A 19,626-nucleotide genomic window follows, 5' to 3' on the forward strand; every position below is an offset into this window, starting at 1 on the left:
CCCCATGATATCCTTTACGTAGAGGTAACAAAGAATGGGGGTATACTGCTGGCTGCTGTTTCATATGATACTTTCTGACATTATTTAACGTAAAGTATATTTTGCTGTATTTTGTTTGGAAAAATAACTCTGAGATGCCACCAGTTTCCACTAAATTCTTTTTGTAAGTGACTGGGTTTTCCTTTGTGTTAGCTCTGCTTATTACTTGATTTTCTTTCCAATAAGGTATTTACCATTCTTCACCCTTAGGTAAAAGTTCTCTACCAACAGGCAGTTATTGCCCTAAGTTCCTTGCGTGGCTTTCCAGAGAAAATAAGCTGAAGGAAGTTGTTGACTTAGAATGTATTTATCTAATTAATTGAAATACTTCATTTAAATTTTTTTACTTTTTATGAAACTTTAAGTATAACAAATGTAGAGAGCATAGTCTGATTACTTAGTTGTTACGGAGTCCAAGCTTGAACAGCTTGCTGCATGACAGGTCAGTAAATTGAGACATGAGTTGCTGGGACAAGGAATAGCGACTTTATTTGGAAAGCCAGCAGACCAAGAGGATGGTGGACTCGTGTCCCAAAGAACCATCTTACCCAAGTTAGAATTCAGGCTTCTTTTATACTAAAAGGGGAGGGAGTTGGTTGGTTGGTTGGCTGCTGCAGACTTCTTCCTGTTGGAATCCTTTGTTCTTGCAGCTGTCCATGTGGATCTGGTCACAATGTTCCTATAAACCTCCAACAAGACAAATGTTATTCTCTGTCGTGTAACTTTTTATCTCTATGTAAATGGAAAAGTGTTACACCTTTAAAGGTCAGAGCCCTGACAATGGGCTATCCTGTATATTTCAGGCTTTAGGCAACATTCTTTCATAAAAGGTGCAGAGCCAGCATGACTAAGCACAGGCAACAGAGCACAAAGGTTAGAGCTAAAGGAATAGATTCAATATGGAGTCAGGTTTGTTCCTCTCTGTTACATAGTGATGATATGATTGTAGAATAATTAATATAATGGCACGATTACTAATAACATTTACCTAGATTTACCCGTTGTTAATCTTTTCCCATAATTACTTCAGCTTCTTTTCTCTGAAGTATTTTAAAGAAAGTTGTAAATATCATGACATTTCGCTCTTGAATGCTGATTATGCGTCTTAAAAAAAAAGATATTTACCTACATTACCACAATACCATTATCAACTACCAGAATTAACAGTGTGTTAATATCAGCTGTGCAGAGCCATATTCGTTCACATTTCCCCGTGTCCTCTCCAGAATGTCTGTTACCGCTCCGTTGTTAGGGGATCCAATCAAGGGCCTGAGTAGCACTTACTTACTATCCCTTTGAAGACTCTTAATATAAGAATTATTATTTCCTATCTCCTTTCTCCCCCAGAACCTTTCTGGTCCCCTACCACACAGTGACACTGACTAGTTGAAAGACCCAGCCAGTTGCCCTGTAGAATAGTCTACCTTCTGAATTTGTCTAAAAGAATGAGTCAGGAATTCTGCAGCAAGTTAGGGTACAGGAGGGCTCAGTTTGGTAAACCTTATGGTGATTTAAGAGGTGCTAATGGGGTGTGATAGAAAGTGAGCTTTCCTAGCTGCCCAGCTGCACTGAGGACTTTGGGCGGGGAAGGGGGCGTCAGGAGGCTGTAAGAAAGACTGACAAATTATAGATGCTTTCAGCAGCTTTTCTACTCCTATCTTCTGCTCCCTTTTTGGTCTGTGGCTTCACTCCGTCAGGGCCATATCTTTTAGTGTTCTGGCTTAACTGTCTTAAAATGAAATATATGGCTTGATGAGAAACATACAGAACTGTTAAAAGCATGGGTTTCATACCAGGCTTAGCCACTTACCAGCTTTGACCTGAGCCTCAGTTTACTCTTCAAATTAAGGAGAAACCTACCTCTTTGCCCACATAGTCATTTAGTTGCTGTTCAGAATAAATGAGGATAATGAGATAAAGTGCCTCTTGTAGGGTTGGCACATACATGTTGGGAGCTCAACAAATGATAATGGCTGTGGTTTTTATTGTTAATCACAATAATATTTGTGTTTTAGGTTGGCACTCAGTTTATCCGTGGTGTGTCTGGAGGAGAAAGAAAAAGGACTAGTATTGCAATGGAGCTTATTACTGACCCATCCATCTTGTTCCTGGATGAGCCCACAACTGGCTTAGATTCAAGCACAGCAAATGCTGTCCTTTTGCTTCTGAAGAGGTAAACGCTAGGGGAACATTATTCTTTCATTCATCCAATGTATGGTGACCTACTAGGTACCAGGTATTATTCTCGGTGCAAGGGACTCAGCAGTAAGCACCACAGACAAAAATTTCTTCCTTCTTTGTTGGAGGGAAACAGTCAATTAACAAATGTAAGTGTTTTATGAAAAATGAAGCAGGCTAAGAGAGTAGCGAAAGATGGCTGTGGTGGGATAGAGGTGCTATATGACGTATAGGACGGTCAGGGAAGACCTCAGCGAGGTGACGTTTGAGTTGGGAGCAAGGGAGCGAGACCTGGATATATGGGAGAAGAGAGTTCTAGTGGAAGGGAAGAGCTGTGGCCCTGCGGCAGAGTGTGCCTGATGTGTTTGGAACCCGGTGACCTCAGGAGGGGTGGGGACTCTTATTGATTACTTTGATCAAGCTGCCATAACGTAGTACCGCAGACTGGGTGGTTAGCTTAAAACAGAAGTTTAGTTTTTCAAATTTTTGGAGGCTGTATGTCCAAGATCAGGGAGTCGGCAGGACTGTTTCTTCTGAGGCCTCTCTCCTTGGCTTGTAGGTAGCTGTCTTCTCTCTGTGTCCTTACTGTATCTTCCCGTGGTGTGTCTGTGTCCCAATCTCCTCTTCTTTTAAGGACACTGGTCCTTATTGGATTGTGGCACCCACATGACCTTATTTGACCAAAATTACCTCTTTAAAGACCCTATCTCCAAAAACAGTTATATTCTGAAGTGCTGGGGGTTAGGACTTCAACATGAATTTTGGGGACACACAGTTCAGTCCATAACAGTTAGAACGGGACATGAGATGGAATTGAGTGGGTGGCAGATTATATAGACTGTAGGCCGCTATAAGAGCTATGGCTTTTAATGTCTCTAGGTGACATGGGAAGCTTTCAGAGAGTTTTAGAACAGAGGACTGGCAACCGTCTGGAGAAAAGGCTGTATAATTGGGCAAGGGTGAGTGGCAGGAGTCCGGTCAGGAGGCTGTTTGCATTAGCTCGTTTGAGATACGCTGACTTTGACTAGGATGGTAGTGGTAAGGCGGGGAGAAGTCGGGGGGTTCTCTCTGTTTTGAAAATAGAATCAACAGGATTAGCTTAGAATTGGATGTGGGGTGTGATTATTGAGAGAATGACTTCTAAGATTTGGGGCTTGAAAAATGGAAGGATGGAGTAAAGAATATCAATTCCTTTTTTTTTTTTTAATTTTTTAAATTAAAAATTTTTTTTTAATTTTTTAAATTAAAAATTTAAAAAAATTTTTTAAATTAAATTTAAAAAAAATTTTTTTAAATAAAATTTTTAAAAAAAATTTTTGGCTGCTTTGGGTCTTTGTTGTTGCTTGAAGGCTTTCTGTAGTTGCAGCGAGCAGGGGCTACCCTTCGTTGTGGTGAACAGGCTTCTCATTGCGGAGAAGTGGGCTCTAGGCGTGAGGGCTTCAGTAGTTATGGTGCGCAGGCTCAGTAGTTGTGGCTCGCATGCTCTAGAGCGCAGGCTCAGTAGTTGTGGCGCACGGGCTTAGTTGCTCTGTGGCGTGTGGGATCGTCCCAGACCAGGGCTCAAACCCGTGTCCCCTGCATTGGCAGGTGGATTCTTAACCACTGCGCCACCAGGGAAGTCCCAAGAATGTCTTTTATGAAGAAGGAAGATGGTAGGAGAATCACGGTTATAAGAGAAATTTCAAAGGTTTTGGACACCTTTTTTAAAATTAATTTTTAAAAAGTTTCAATGTTATGGAACAGTTACAACAGTAGCACAACGAAATCCCATCTCCCCTTACCTAGATTCCCCAACTGTTGTTACCTTTTAACTGCATTTGCTCTCCCTCCATCCCTTCCCCCTCCCCTCCCCTCCACCATAGACCTTTTTCTGAAATCATGTACCATCACCCCTAGATACTCTGGCCTGCAACTCCAAAAAGCAAGGACACTGCTCCTCCATTACTGCCTTGCACACCTTCCGGCCACGGAGTTGGCTCTGATGCCACTGCCACCATCCAGTCCGTGGACTCCAGTCAGACTTCAGCAGCTGCCCCAGAAGTGTCTCTTTTCCATTTCTGGTTCAGGATTCTCTCCAGAAACCCTCTTTTTAAAAAATCTTTTCTAATCCTGAACAATTCTTTACTCTTTGCCTCTTATGTCCTCACACATATTCGAGAGTACATTTCATAGGGTGCATCCAGTGTTTTCTCGTGACCAGACTCAGGCTATGAATTCTTGGCAGAGATATAACAGACATGATGCTATTTTCTTTCTTTTTTTCTCCCTTTTCTTCTGAGCCATGTGGCTGAGAGGGTCTTGGTGCTCCGGCCTGGTGTCAGGCCTGAGCCTCTGAGGTGGGAAAGCTGAGTTCAGAACATTCGACCACCAGAGACCTCCCGGTTCCACGTAATATCAATCGGTGAGAGCTCTCCCAGAGAGCTCTCAACGCTAAGACCGAGCTCCACCCAACGGCCAGCAAGCTACACTGCTGGACACCCCATGCCAAACAACTAGCAAGACAGGAACACAACCCCGTCCATTAGCAGAGAGGCTGCCTAAAATCATACTAAGTTCACATATACCCCAAAACACACCACTGGACACAGCCCTGCCCACCAAAAAGACAAGATCCAGCCCCACCCACCAGAGCACAGGCACCAGTCCCCTCCACCGGGAAGCCTACACAACCCAGTCCCCTCAACCAGGAAGCCTACACAACCCACTGACCCAAACTTAGCCACTGGGGGCAGACACCCAAAACAACGGGAACTAACCTGCAGCCTGCGAAAAGAAGACCCCAAACACAGTAAGTTAAGCAAAATGGGAAGACAGAGAAATATGCAGCAGATAAAGGAGCAAGGTAAAAACCCACCAGACCAAACAAATGAAGAGGAAATAGGCAGTCTACCTGAAAAAGAATTCAGAGTAATGATAGTAAAGATGATCCAAAATCTTGGAAATAGAATGGAGGAAATACAAGAAACGTTTAACAAGGACGTAGAAGAACTAAAGAGCAAACAAACAATGAAGAACAACACAATAAATGAAATTAAAAATTCTCTAGAAGGAATCAATAGCAGAATAACTGAGGCAGAAGAACGGATAAGTGACCTGGAAGATAAAATAGTGGAAATAACTGTGGCAGAGCAGAATAAAGAAAAAAGAATGAAAAGAATTGAGGACAGTCTCAGAGACCTCTGGGACAAAATTAAACACACCAACATTTGAATTATCAGGGCCCCAGAAGAAGAAGAGAAAAAGAAAGGGACTGAGAAAATATTTGAAGAGATTGTAGTTGAAAACTTCCCTAATATGGGAAAGGAAATAGTCAATTAAGTCCAAGAAGCGCAGAGAGTCCCATACAGGATAAATCCAAGGAGAAACATGCCAAGACACATATTAATCAAACTATCCAAAATTAAATACAAGAAAAAATATTGAAAGCAGCAAGGGAAAAGCAACAAATAACATACAAGGGAATCCCCATAAAGTTAACAGCTGATCTTTCAGCAGAAACTCTGCAAGCCAGAAGGGAGTGGCAGGACATATTTAAAATGATGAAAGGAAAAACCTACAACCAAGATTACTTTACCTAGCAAGGATCTCATTCAGATTCGACAGAGAAATTAAAACCTTTACAGACAAGCAAAAGTTAAGAGAATTCAGCACCACCAAACCAGCTTTACAACAAATGCTAAAGGAACTTCTCTAGGCAGGAAACACAAGAGAAGGAAAAGACCTACAAAAACAACCCCAAAACAATTAAGAAAATGGTAATAGGAACATACATATCGATAATTACCTTAAATGTAAGTGGATTAAATGCTCCAACCAAAAGACATAGACTGGCTGAATGGATACAAAAACAAGACCCGTATATAGGCTGTCTACAAGAGACCCACTTCAGACCTAGGGACAGATACAGATTGAAAGTGAGGGGATGGAAAAAGATATTCCATGCAAATGGAAATCAAAAGAAAGCTGGGGTAGCAATTCTCATATCAGACAAAATAGACTTTAAAATAAAGACTATTGCAAGAGACAAAGAAGGACACTACATAATGATCAAGGGATCAATCCAAGATGAAAATATGACAATTGTAAACATTTATGCACCCAACATAGGAACACCTCAATACATAAGGCATATGCTAACAGCCATAAACGGGGAAATAGACAGTAACACAATCATAGTAGGGGACTTTAACACCCCACTTTCACCAATGGACAGATCATCCAAAATGAAAATAAATAAGGAAACACAAGCTTTAAATGACAAACAGGATGGACTTAGTTGATATTTGTAGGACATTCCATCCAGAAACAGCAGAATACACTTCTCAAGTGCTCATGGAACATTCTCCAGGATAGATCATATCTTGGGTCACAAATCAAGCCTTGGTAAATTTAAGAAATTTGAAATTGTATCAAGTATTTTTTCTGATGAGACTAGATATCAATTAGAGGGAAAAAACTGTAAAAAATACAAACACATGGAGGCTAAACAGTATGCTACTAAATAACCAAGAGATCACTGAAGAAATCAAAGAGGAAATCAAAAAATACCTAGAAACAAATGACAATGAAAACACGACGACCCAAAACCTATGGAATGCAGCAAAAGCAGCTCTAAGAGGGAAGTTTATAGCAATACAATCCCACCTCAAGAAACAAGAAAAATCTCAAATAAATGGCCTAACCTTACATCTAAAGCAATTAGAGAAAGAGCAAACAAACCCCAAAGTTAGCAGAAGGAAAGAAATCATAAAGATCAGATCAGAAATAAGTGAAAAAGAAATGAAGGAAACAATAGCAAAGATCAGATCAGAAATAAGTGAAAAAGAAATGAAGGAAACAATAGCAAAGATCAGTAAAACTAAAAGCTGGTTCTTTGAGAAGGTAAACAAAATTGATAAACCATTAGCCAGACTCATCAAGAAAAAAAGGGAGAAGACTCAAATCAACAGAATTAGAAATGAAAAAGAAGTAACAACTGACACTGCAGAAATACAAAGAATCATGAGGGACTACTACAAGCAACTCTATGCCAATAAAATGGACAACCTGGAAGAAATGGACAAATTCTTAGAAAAGCACAACCTTCCAAGACTGAACCAGGAAGAAACAGAAAATATAAACAGACCAGTCACAAGCACTGACATTGAAACTGTGATTAAAAATCTTCCAAGAAACAAAAGCCCAGGGCCAGATGGCTTCACAGGCGAATTCTATCAAACATTTAGAGAAGAGCTAACACCTATCTTCTCAAACTCTTCCAAAATATAGCAGAGGGAGGAACACTGCCAAACTCATTCTACGAGGCCACCATCACCCTAATAGCAAAACCAGACAAAGATGTCACAAAAAAAAGAAAACTACAGACCAATATCACTGATGATCATAGATGCAGAAATCCTCAACAAAATACTAGCAAACAGAATCCAACAGCACATTAAAAGGATCATACACCACGATCAAGTGGGGTTTATCGCAGGAATGCAAGGATTCTTCAGTATACACAAATCAATCAATGTGATACTCCATATTAACAAACTGAAGGAGAAAAACCATATGATAATCTCAATAGATGCAGAAAAAGCTTTCGATAAAATTCAACACCCACTTATGATAAAAACTCTCCAGAAAGTAGGCATAGGGGGAACTTAACGCAACATAATAAAGGCCATATGTGACAAACCCACAGCCAACATCGTTCTCAATGGTGAAAAACTGAAATCATTTCCTCTAAAATCAGGAACAAGTGAAGGATGCCCATTCTCACCACTGTTATTCAACATAGTTATGGAAGTTTTAGCCACAGCAATCAGAGAAGAAAAAGAAATAAAAGGAATACAAGTCAGAAAAGAAGAAGTAAAACTGTCACTGTTTGCAGATGACATGATACTATATATAGAGAATCCTAAAGATGCTACCAAAAAACTACTAGAGCTAATCAATGAATTTGGTAAAGTAGCAGGATACAAAAATTTGGATAACAGGATACACAGAAATCTCTTGCATTCCTATACACTAACGATGAGAAGGCTGAAAGAGAAATTAAGGAAACACTCCCATTTACCATTGCAACAAAAAGAATAAAATACCGAGGAATAAACCTACCTAAGGAGACAAAAGACCTGTATGCAGGAAACCAAAAGACACTGATGAAAGAAATTAAAGATAATACAAACAGATGGAGAGATATACCATGTTCTTTGATTGGAAGAATCAACACTGTGAAAATGACTCTACTACCCAAAGCAATCTACAGATTCAGTGCAATCCCTATGAAACTACCAATGGCATTTTTCACAGAACCAGAACAAAAATTTTCACAATTTGTATGGAAACTCAAAAGACCCCGAATAGCCAAAACAGTCTTGGGAAAGAAAAATGGAGCTGGAGGAATCAGGCTCCCTGAGTTCAGACTGTACTGCAAAGCTACAGTAATCAAGACAGTATGGTATTGGCACAAAAACAGAAATATAGATCAATGGAACAGGATAGAACGCCCAGAGATAAACCCACGCACATATGGCCACCTTATCTTTGATAAAGGAGGCAAGAATCTACAGTGGAGAAAAGACAGCCTCTTCAATAAGTGGTGCTGGGAAATCTGGACAGCTACATGTAAAAGAATGAAATTAGAACACTCCCTAACACCTTAGACAAAAATCAACTCAAAATGGATTAAAGACCTAAATGTAAGGCCAGACACCATCAAACTCTTAGAGGAAAACATAGGCAGAACACTCTATGATGTAAATCACGGCAAGATCCTTTTTGACCCACATCCTAGAGAAATGGAAATAAAAACAAAAATAAACAAATGGGACCTAATGAAACTTAAAAACTTTTGCACAACAAAGGAAACATAAGCAAGACCAAAAGACCACCCTCAGAATGGGAGAAAATATTTGCCAATGAAGAAACTGACAAAGGATTAATCTCCAAAATTTACAAGCAGCTTATGCAGCTCAATATCAAAAAAACAAAACAACTCAGTCCAAAAATGGGCAGAAGATCTAAATAGACATTTCTCCAAAGAAGATATACAGATTGCCAACAAACCACTGTTGGTGGGAATGTAAATTGATACAGCCACTATGGAGAACAGTATGGAGGTTCCTTAAAAAACTAAAAATAGAATTACCATATGACCCAGCAATCCCACTACTGGGCATATACCCTGAGAAAACCATAATTCAAAAAGAGTCATGTACCACAATGTTCACTGCAGCACCATTTACAATAGGACATGGAAGCAACCTAAGTGTCCATCGACAGATGAATGGATAAAGAAGATGTGGCACATATATACAATGGAATATTACTCAGCCATAAAGAGAAACAAAATTGAGTTATTTGTAGTGAGGTGGATGGACCTAGAATCTGTCATACCGAGTGAAGTAAGTCAGAAAGCGAAAAACAAATACCATATGCTATCACATATATATGGAATATAAAAAAAAAAGAAAAAAGAAAGGTTCTGAAGAACCTAGGGGCAGGACAGGAATAAAGACACAGACATAGAGAATGGGCTTGAGGACACGGGGAGAGGGAAGGGTAAGCTGGGGCAAAGTGAGAGAGTAGCACTGACATATATACACTACCAAATGTAAAATAGATAGCTGGTGGGAAGCAGCTGCATAGCACAGGGAGATCAGCTCGGTGCTTTGTGACCACCTAGAGGGGTGGGATAGGGAGGGTGGCAGGGAGGCTCAAGAGGGAGGGGGTATGGGGATATATGTATATGTATAGCTGATTCACTTTGTTATACAGCAGAAACTAACACAACATTGTAAAGCAATTATACTCTAATAAAGATGTAAATAAATAAATAAATAAACAAATAAATAAATAAAAGAAATGATGCTGTGTTCTCAGTGCATAACATCGGGGATGCATGATTTTGACTTCTCCCATCATGGGTGATGTTAACCTTTATCAGCTGGTCTTGTTGGTATCTGCTGGGTCTATCTGCTGTGAAATAACTATTTTTCCGTTTGTAATTGATTAGTATTTTTTCAGTGCACATAATCAGATATTAGGCCAATATCCTGTTCCTCATCAAATCTCCACCCACCCGTACTCACAACTCCTGCCTGTCAGCTACTAGTGTGAGGGTTGCCAAGTGGTGATTTCCTTTTTACATCATTCGTTCTACATATATTAGTTGGCATTCTACTGTAAAGGAGTTTTCCTCTTTCTCTGTTCATTTATGTTTACTCATTTTCTTCTTTTATTCATTGGGTTATAATCTGTTATTCTTATTTATTTTTATGACCAAATTCACCCTGATTTTGGCCAGTGGAAGCCTCTTCAGTCTGGCTTTTGTGTCCTTTTGACATGTCCCTATCATTCTTCAAGCATTTCTTTACTTCATGGTCAGCAAGATGTTCCAGGCTCACCTTGTACTTTTCCTGTGTCAGATGTTTCTCCAAGGAGCCCTGGTTCCTTCTGGTGTAGTTATGATTTAGAAACCAAGATCTGATTACTTAGTGTGCTCACTGCTACAGGAGTGTCAGTGCTTCTAGACCCACTTAGCAGACAGACCTAGGAGATACACGTGTATGTGTATCTGTGTATATATAACATAGAAATACATATCTATATTTTATTTGGAAATATGTATTTACTATAAATACGTTGTGTGTGTATATGTATATAGTTTGAATAGAAGTGATACATATAAACATATTTGTACCTGTTGCTCTATTAGTATGTACATGTTAAAAAAAACCCGTGAGTTTATAATATTTCCAATTCTGATCTAACACTTGAGTGTTCTTTTTAGTCTTCGCCCTTTCCACGTTTTTAAATGACTTTTCAGACAATGAGAAACTTGGCTTCCATTATCTCAATATGTTTACTTTCTTGCTCAGTCAACTAATTTTTTTTAAAACAAATTTATTTATTTATTTTGGCTGCGTTGGATCTTCGTTGCTGCGCGCGGGCTTTCTCTAGTTGCGGCGAGTGGGGGCTACTCTTCATTGCGGTGCGCAGGCTTCTCGTTGCGGTGGCCGCTCTTGTTGCGGAGCACGGGCTCTAGGCGCGCGGGCTTCAGTAGTTGTGGTACACGGGCTCTAGAGCGCAGGCTCAGTAGTTGTGGCGCATGGGCTTAGTTGCTCCGCGGCATGTGGGATCTTCCCGGACCAGGGCTGGAACCCGTGTCCCCTGCATTGGCAGGCAGATTCTCAACGACTGCAACACCAGGGAAGCCCCTCGGTCAACTAACGTAGTTGTTCAGTTTAATCAGTCTCCCCATCACTCTGGCCATTCTTCCCTGTGCTCACCACCTCTGGGACAGTAACCCCTCCCCCCCCATTTTTTAAAAGCTGCCAGACACACCACCTTCATATGGCTTCCCCTCCTTCTCTTCGCCTTGCTTCCTCTGATGCCCATGCCCTCATAAGCAAGTCTCTATGCTAAAATAAGAAGAAATGGGAAGATGGGAAAGTGTTTAAGTTTGAGATGTCAATTGCACATATAAGTGAAGATGTCAAGTAACAGGTCTGGGATTCAGGATCAGTCAGAGCATCCATCCATGATATTTTTATTATCTGTAACCATGTTAACAGTGTTCACAGAGAATGATGACTTGACATAGAATACTGGACTATGTTATGTTTCATTATGTTTTGGACTGGTCAGCACACAAGCATCTTTCCTCACACTGGAGAGCGCTAACCTAGTTGTCTCAAGCTCCACTGTGTGCACTCATCACTTAGGGTCTTGTTGAAAATGCAGATTCTGAGTCTAGAGCTCTGAGGTGGAGGCCAAGATTCTCCACTTCTTTTTTTTTTTTTTTTTAATTTATTTATCTTATTTATTTATTTTTGGCTTTGTTGGGTCTTCGTTGCTGTGCGCGGGCTTTCTCTAGTTGCGGCGAGTGGGGGCTACTCTTTGTTGCAGTGAGCAGGCTTCTCATTGCGGTGGCTTCTCTTGTTGCAGAGCACGGGCTCTAGGCACACGGGCTTCAGTAGTTGTGGCTCGCAAGCTCAATAGTTGTGGCTCGCGGGCTCTAGAGCACAGGCTCAGTAGTTGTGGCGCACGGGCTTAGTTGCTCCGCAGCATGTGGGATCTTCCCGGACCAGGGCTCGAACCCGTGTCCCCTGCATTGGCAGGCAGATTCTTAACCACCGCGCCACCAGGGGAGGCCTCTCCACTTCTAATAGGAGATACTGATACTGATGCCTCAGTGGTCCTCAGACCACGCTCGGAGTACAGAGTTCTCACACCCGTCCGCCTCTCTGCTGCCGGTCCTTTACTGGCTCCTTACTGTCTACTGACTAACGTTCCACCTCTGAGTGACGGGGTTTCTCATGGGCCTGCTTTTTGATGCAGTCTTCTTTTCAGTCCCCGCCTCCACACATACACCTCAGCTCTGCCATGGCACTGAACTACTTGTAGTTTCTGGAGTAGGCCTTGTTATCGCATGCTTTGTTTGCCATCTTCCTCCATCCTGACTGCCCTTTCTCTTCTTGGCTTACTCCTGTCGGCCCCTTTGATACACTACTTACGTCATCTTCAGACTGGGTTAGTCTCCTATTTGGCTTACGGGGCACCCTCAGCTACTTCTGTTCCAGCTTGTATTGAAATGATTGGTCTGTTGGCCTGTCGTCTTTGAGGCAGAACAAACTTTCTTGGCTAGCATATAGTAAGTGCTTAGAAAATGCTTGAATTGATGTGATTCTTCTCATAAAGTGTTTTCAATAATATCAGATTTTGAACAGTGATTTTGGCCTTTGTTTCTTCTACCCATAAGTAGTAACTCCTGTATAAAGATAGGAGTTACTGTCTTTTGGCCACGGTATTAGACCAGGCATCAAATCCCAGCCCTGCTCCTTCTAACAGTGACACTTTGAGCCATTGCTTAATTCTCTAAGCCTTATCAGTTATATAACAGTAATAATAGTTATTGGTACTGCCTCATAACAATATTGTGTAAATTTAGATGAGGTCATCTATAAAGTATTTAGCGAAGATCTAGTCAGTTCTCAGTAATGTTAATTGTATTATTAGGGCAGAAGAATGAAAACCAGTTCCTAAAGAGCCAGAAGACTTAAATGATCAATGAGGATGGGGCATATGACCATTGTTTTAATATTTAGTTCATAATAAGTTTTAAAACTTGAGGGTACTTACAAATGACCTGGGTGCTAGTTAAAAATATGGTTCCATAGACCCAATAGGTCTGAGTAGACTGTCCAGGGATCTGTATTTTTAATTAATATTCTGATTGATTCTAGACTACCCATGGAACACATTTTAGAAACTTTAGTGTTTCATGAAAGCACTGAATTTAGGTTCTCTACCTATCAGACAGGTAATATGAGATGAGAATTTAGTAAGAGAAAATCAAGTTGAAAGAGGAACAAATGATCTAAAGGCAGGAATAATAAAATACATTGCCAAGAAATGCAAGTTTCAGATGTTTAATGACTCGTTATCTCCTCACTTTTAATTCAGGATGTCTAAACAAGGACGGACAATCATCTTCTCCATTCATCAGCCTCGTTATTCCATCTTCAAGTTGTTTGATAGCCTTACCTTGTTGGCCTCAGGAAGATTGATGTTCCACGGGCCTGCTCAAGAGGCCTTGGGTTACTTTGCATCCACTGGTATGGTTGACTTCTTTATGAAGTAAGATGCTTCATTAATAGTATCCTAAAGGAGAACAAAGGGGTCACCTGGCGTGCTGTTTGATCTTTGAGTAGATACACCATGGTTTCCACTACTCCGAAACATCTTCCCTTAGTTTAGTGCTAATTCTTCACTTTGCAGTGCCAGCTTGTTATTTAGGTATCTTTTTCTGTCCGGTTTCAGTGTGTGTGTGAGTGTGAGTGTGTGTGTATTTCTACTGGGTCTGTATCTGTTCTCCTTCTCAGTTCTGCTGACCTTTCCCTAACAGTTCAATAAATATATTGGCCTCATAGCCAGTTATCTGTCAGTTGAATATTTTTGGAAAGGCCTAATGTCCCTAAATTATTTGTCTTCTTGACCATGATACAGATTAGGCTTTATCATGTTTTTCCCTTACATGGGATGTTGATCTACCTTGGTTGGGGGTTCATGGAGATGCTACTTAATTTTCTAGTAATGTTAGATTGCGGATTTAGCATGGGTGTGAATTACCTGTCAATATAACGGCTAGTCGTAAGTCTGACTTCAATGGGCCAACATTCTGATGGCTCTGGATTGCCTGGTTCTATTTAAATAGAAATACGTAATTTTTTTTATGACTTACGCAATCTGCTTCATTTTAGAGATCCTTGGATATGATTATAGATGATGCTTCATGAACTCAAATATAGTTTTAAATATTTGCTAACCACATTTTAAAATGTTTTTGTTTAGTCTCTGTCATTTAAAATTAAGAAGCCTTGCATGGGTCTAGGGAGTTTAGGGGGGATGAACCTAAGGATCAGACTACAGGCCAAGCTGAGTTCAGATAATCATGTTGCTTCTGAGTCTGAGCTCATGCTGCTTGCTGCACGACAGGCCAGTGTCTCAGGAGATGAGTTGCTGGGACAAGGAATGGAGACTTTATTCGGAAAGCCAGCAGACCGAGAAGATGGTGGCCTCGTGTCCCAAAGAACCATCTTACCCATGTTAGAATTCAGGCTTCTTTTATACTAAAAGGGAAGGGGGTGTGGCTGGTTGTTGAAAACTTCTTAGTGTCGGAATCCTTTGTTCTTGCAGCTGTCCACGTAGGTCTGGTCATGGTGTTCCTGTAAACCTCCAACAAGACAAACATTATTCTCTGTTCTGCAACTTTTATCTCTCTATGAATGGAAAAGTGTTCCACCTTTAAAGATCAGACCCTTGAGAATGGGCTATCCTGAATATTTCAGGCTCTAGGCAACATTCTTAACTTGTAGCAGAAGCAATAGAATACAAAGGTTAAAGTAAAAGAAACAGATCCAATATGGAGTCAGATTTGTTCTTCCCTATTACAGTGCCACAAGAAGTCCAGGTAAGCATTCAGCTATGCTGTGCCAGCCACATTCTCTTGAGAATGTTGTTCTGGTGGTTTGTTCTCTATATTGGAATTACAGGAGCATAACGGAGGACCATTTGGACCTGAATTTAATAGGGGCAAAAGCAATCATTGCTAAAGTGGGTACTGGCATTCTAGCAGTCCCCAGGTGCACTTGGAGAGCAGAACATACCCCAGGCCTCTCCCAAACACAGTCCTGCTATGCCTTAGCTGGCTTTAAGGAACATTAGTTCTTCTATAGCTTTTTTTTTTTTTTTCCAACTTATTTTTTTTTTCTTGGACCTATATCTAGATTTCTGAAGAAGTTATGATAAGCACCAGAGCATATTGATAGCTGTTTCAGGTCTCATGAATTATGATGGGTAAGGACCAAGCACTAACAGAAGACTTTCTAAGAGTCCAAGGTTTGTTTGGAGTGTGCTGTCTCGTGAAGAGTCAGAAAACTGTTGAAATACTGTGCGATTAAAAGGAAGCGGTAAATTAGTGAGGGGAGAAGAGAGAAGAAAAGTGAGGGAGAAATTGTCAGATTCTGTCTCTCCCAGCAACGCCTCCCTCACCCCCTGAGTCTTTATTTCCCAAGACTATCAAGTTTGTGTACCTGAGTTACCTTCTTTTGCAGGTTACCACTGTGAGCCCTATAATAACCCTGCAGACTTCTTCCTGGACGTCATTAATGGAGACTCCTGTGCTGTGGTGTTAAACAGAGAAGACACAGACGGTGAAGGTAAGCAAATCTGTTGAGAGTCACAGATTATTGCCTAATTGAGTTGGCTGAAGCTTAGCAACGTGGTAGCTCACTAAAACATGGCTGTGTGAATTTACATCAGTGCTGTCCTCTGATACTGGTTGTCCCAGTTTGTTTGGCTGCTGTAACAAAAATACCATAGACTGGGTGGTTTAAACAATAAACATTTATATCTCACAGTTCCGGAGGCTGGAAGTCCAAGATCAAGGTGCCAGCAGATTCGGTGTCTGTTGAGGACCTGCTTCCTGGTTCATAGATGAGCGACCATATTATTGCCTCCTCATGTGGTGGGAGTGGGGAGGGAGCCCTCTGGGGCCTCTTTCATAAGGATACTAATCCCACTCCTGAGGGGTCCACCCTCATGACCTAATCATCCCTCAAAGGCCTTGCCTTCAGATACCATCACATTGGGGATTGGGTTTCAGCATATGAAGCTTGGGGGCACACAAACATTCAATCTCATAGCATCAGTCAACACAGATTCTGTTGTCTGTGAGAGTGCTGTTTTTGATTTAATCTGTAAATGAGCATTTATAGGATGGTGTCAGTTCTAACGGGAGTTCCCATTTTTTTAAAAGTGCCCATTGTTTACATAGTGGCCCTTTGGTATCCATGGGGGATTGGTTTCAGAACTCCCTCCCTCCCCCCTGCAGATAACAGAATCCAAGGGTGCTCAAGTCCCTTCCAGTAGGCCCTCCCTATCCCCTGGGTTCAACGTCTTTGGATACAGAGGGCCAACTGTATAGTGTTTTGAAATAAGAAACTTGGCAGTTTATGCATTTGCACATTGTAAAAAGCAAAGACCAGGTTTTTTATTAGGAATTATAACTCCATATGGTGAGAAGTCTATTTTAAAAGATTTAGGGTCCAAATGTTATAACTAGGAAAAGATCAGTGAGTTTGCTGTATCCGTAAGTTTACGGAAGTAGGCCAATTTACTCTGTTTTTCTACTTTGTAAAGCAGTGACAGATCTCATAATTTTTTATACTCAAGCTTTAGAATTAAGGTACTAGGGAAGAATCTAAGAAAGCGGTTACAGAAAAATGGACTAAATCAGCTGTTATTTTGTTAATAATGTTTCCCTTCTTTATCCACTCTTATTCCAAAGCCAAGGAGACTGAAGAGCCTTCCAAGACAGATACTCCACTCATAGGAAAATTAACTGAGTTTTATGCCAACTCCTCCTTCTTCAAGGAAACAAAAGTTGAGTTAGAGCAACTCTCAGAGGGTCAGAAAAAGAAGAAGATTTCAGTCTACAAGGAGATCACCTATGCCACCTCCTTCTGTCATCAGCTTAGATGGATTTCCAGGCGTTCATTCAAAAACTTACTGGGTAATCCCCAGGCTTCTATAGCTCAGGTAACCTGGCAGAGTCTTCTGATTATGCTGTAAAATACTCATTTGGGGGCATTAGGTTCTGATACAGTCTATTTTAGGATTATGCTTACCTTCTACCCACACTTTTATGTATTTATTTATCCCCATTCCATTTGGGGTATAGAAACACGTAAAACCCAATTAAGTTTTTACTTATAGAAGATTTCTTTTTTAATGGGTTGTTTTTTTTGGACTATCTAATTCAGAGTTTTGGTCGATTTAGACAAGCTGTAATGGGTAACCTTTGTAGAAAAAAAATATTTTTTCTTAAATTGTGAAGTGAAGGAAATGTTTGACCACATTTGGGGTTTTCTGGTGGCTGCACATGTTCATTTCCTGATGCATTCAACAAGTTCTTAGTGATCACGTGCTGCATTTTGGAGCTTGTACACAGCAGTGAACAAAGTGGGCAAAAATAAAATCCCTGCTCTCGTGGAGCTTGTTTCCTTATGAGGAGAGACAGATGATAAATTCATATAGAAATAAGATATATAGCGTGTCAGGTGGTAAAAGGGCTAGGAAGAGAGTTTAAGCAGAGAAGTGGAGAAAGGAAGAGAAAGAGAGAAGGAAAGGAAGTGGGGGAAGAGGAAGAGCAAGGGAAGGGGTTGGTTTGCATCTTACGTCAGGTGGAAAGTGGCCAGGGAAGCTTTCAGCTAAGTGTCACGTCCCTGAGGGCTGTAGGGCTGGCCACTGCGCAAAGAGCCTGTGTGCAAATGCTGTTCCTTACTTACGATCGACCTTCCTCATTGAGGGCTTCTGATCTTAGGAGAGCGCTAGACACCTAAAACAGCATGAGGTTAACACAGAGGTAGCAAGCAGACTTGAATTCTGTTCAGGAAGGCTCCACTGTCAGACTGACTTTCTCTTAATTAAGATGAAATAATGTTCTTTTTCTCTTTTGGCTGACTCCATTGATAGTTGTTGATAATTACTCCTTCATGATTTTTCTGTTATTCTTTTATTTTATTTTTTTTAATAAATTTATTTATTTATTTATTTATTTTTGGCTGTGTTGGGTCTTCGTCCTGTGCGAGGGCTTTCTCCAGTTGCGGTGAGTGGGGGCCGCTCTTCATCGCGGTGCGTGGGCCTCTCACTGTTGCGGCCTCTCCCGTTGCGGAGCACAGGCTCCGGACGCGCAGGCTCAGTAGTTGTGGCTCACGGGCCCAGTTGCTCCACGGCATGTGGGATCTTCCCAGACCAGGGCTCGAACCCGTGTCCCCTGCATTGGCAGGCAGACTCTCAACCACTGCGCCACCAGGGAAGCCCTTCTGTTATTCTTAAGCCCTCTGTCATCCAAAACCCTCATATTCCCAGTTCATTGGTCCATCCTTTCTAAGGAAGTCAGCTTAGCCAGTTATTTTGGGGTTGGCCGATTTTATTATCAGTGAATTTCTGCCAAGTGCTAAAAGATGGCTTGTTGTTGTCTCCAGTGAAACATCACGGACTTCTTACCGCACGCACCATCATTTTCATACCGCAGTACTGTCGCCTTCTAGGTATTAATGCCGAGAGCCTATATCCCTCTTTGAGACGTACTGCTAATTGCTCCAAACAGTTTTGTACTTGTTATTTGGCATTTCTGTCAGAACATGAACACTTTTGTGTACTTTCAATCAAGGGTACGTTTTTATCCTTTTAGAGTAGATTTGATGTCATTTGGGAACAAATTCCGTAAGTAAGATCAACCTGGTTACCCATTGTTCAACCGTGAGATGATATAAGGCAGGTGATTCTTAGTTTGATTTATGCATTAGATTTTTTTATTTGGAAAGTAAATTTCTCTTGCCTCTAAAAGTGGTTTCTAAATGCCTTGTCCAAGTCACATACAGTCGGCCCACAGTATCCCGGGTTGCACGCACGCTGAGGTTGGAGGAACCCACGGGTGCGGAGGACTGACTGTACGACTCCATTTTATATAAGGGGTTGGAGCATCTGTGGATTTTGATATCCACGAGGATCCTGGAGCCAGCCCCCTGCCGCTACCAAGGGCTGACTCCATGTGGCAGTTCTGGGCAGGGGCGATTAGCATGTGGAGCTCTTTGTAATAGCACACCAGGTTTCTGCACCTTCTGGCGCTAGGCTTTCTTCAGATGCAAACCCCATGCCTAGTGCCTCCAAGTTGCACGTTCAGCCTACTCACCTCCTCAGTGACCTCAGTTCCACAAAAGGAATGCCAACAACGTTCAGAGCAGTGGCAATCTTGCAGAACACGGATAGAACCTTGCATCTCCCTGAGCATCTGCATGGGGGGAAACTCTTCTTCAGATGTGTCAATGCTGGAATGTTAGCTTAAGACAGGAG

The 19,626-nt window shown here is 41.2% G+C and overlaps 1 protein-coding gene across 10 annotated transcripts in view; it reads left to right on the plus strand.

The window, feature by feature from the left end:
- Positions 1-19,626, plus strand: part of ABCG2 (ATP binding cassette subfamily G member 2 (JR blood group)) — a 154,413-nt gene that overhangs the window by 118,383 nt on the left and 16,404 nt on the right. For all 10 annotated transcript variants that reach the window (XM_061192631.1, XM_061192634.1, XM_061192635.1 and 7 more), the window contains 4 exons: positions 2,055-2,212; positions 13,672-13,823; positions 15,822-15,926; positions 17,057-17,307. In XM_061192631.1, the coding sequence (XP_061048614.1) occupies positions 2,055-2,212; positions 13,672-13,823; positions 15,822-15,926; positions 17,057-17,307 (666 nt within the window). The remainder of the gene's footprint in view (positions 1-2,054; positions 2,213-13,671; positions 13,824-15,821; positions 15,927-17,056; positions 17,308-19,626) is intronic.

This window comes from Eubalaena glacialis, chromosome 5, assembly GCF_028564815.1.
Source record: "Eubalaena glacialis isolate mEubGla1 chromosome 5, mEubGla1.1.hap2.+ XY, whole genome shotgun sequence".
NCBI lineage: Eukaryota > Metazoa > Chordata > Mammalia > Artiodactyla > Balaenidae > Eubalaena > Eubalaena glacialis.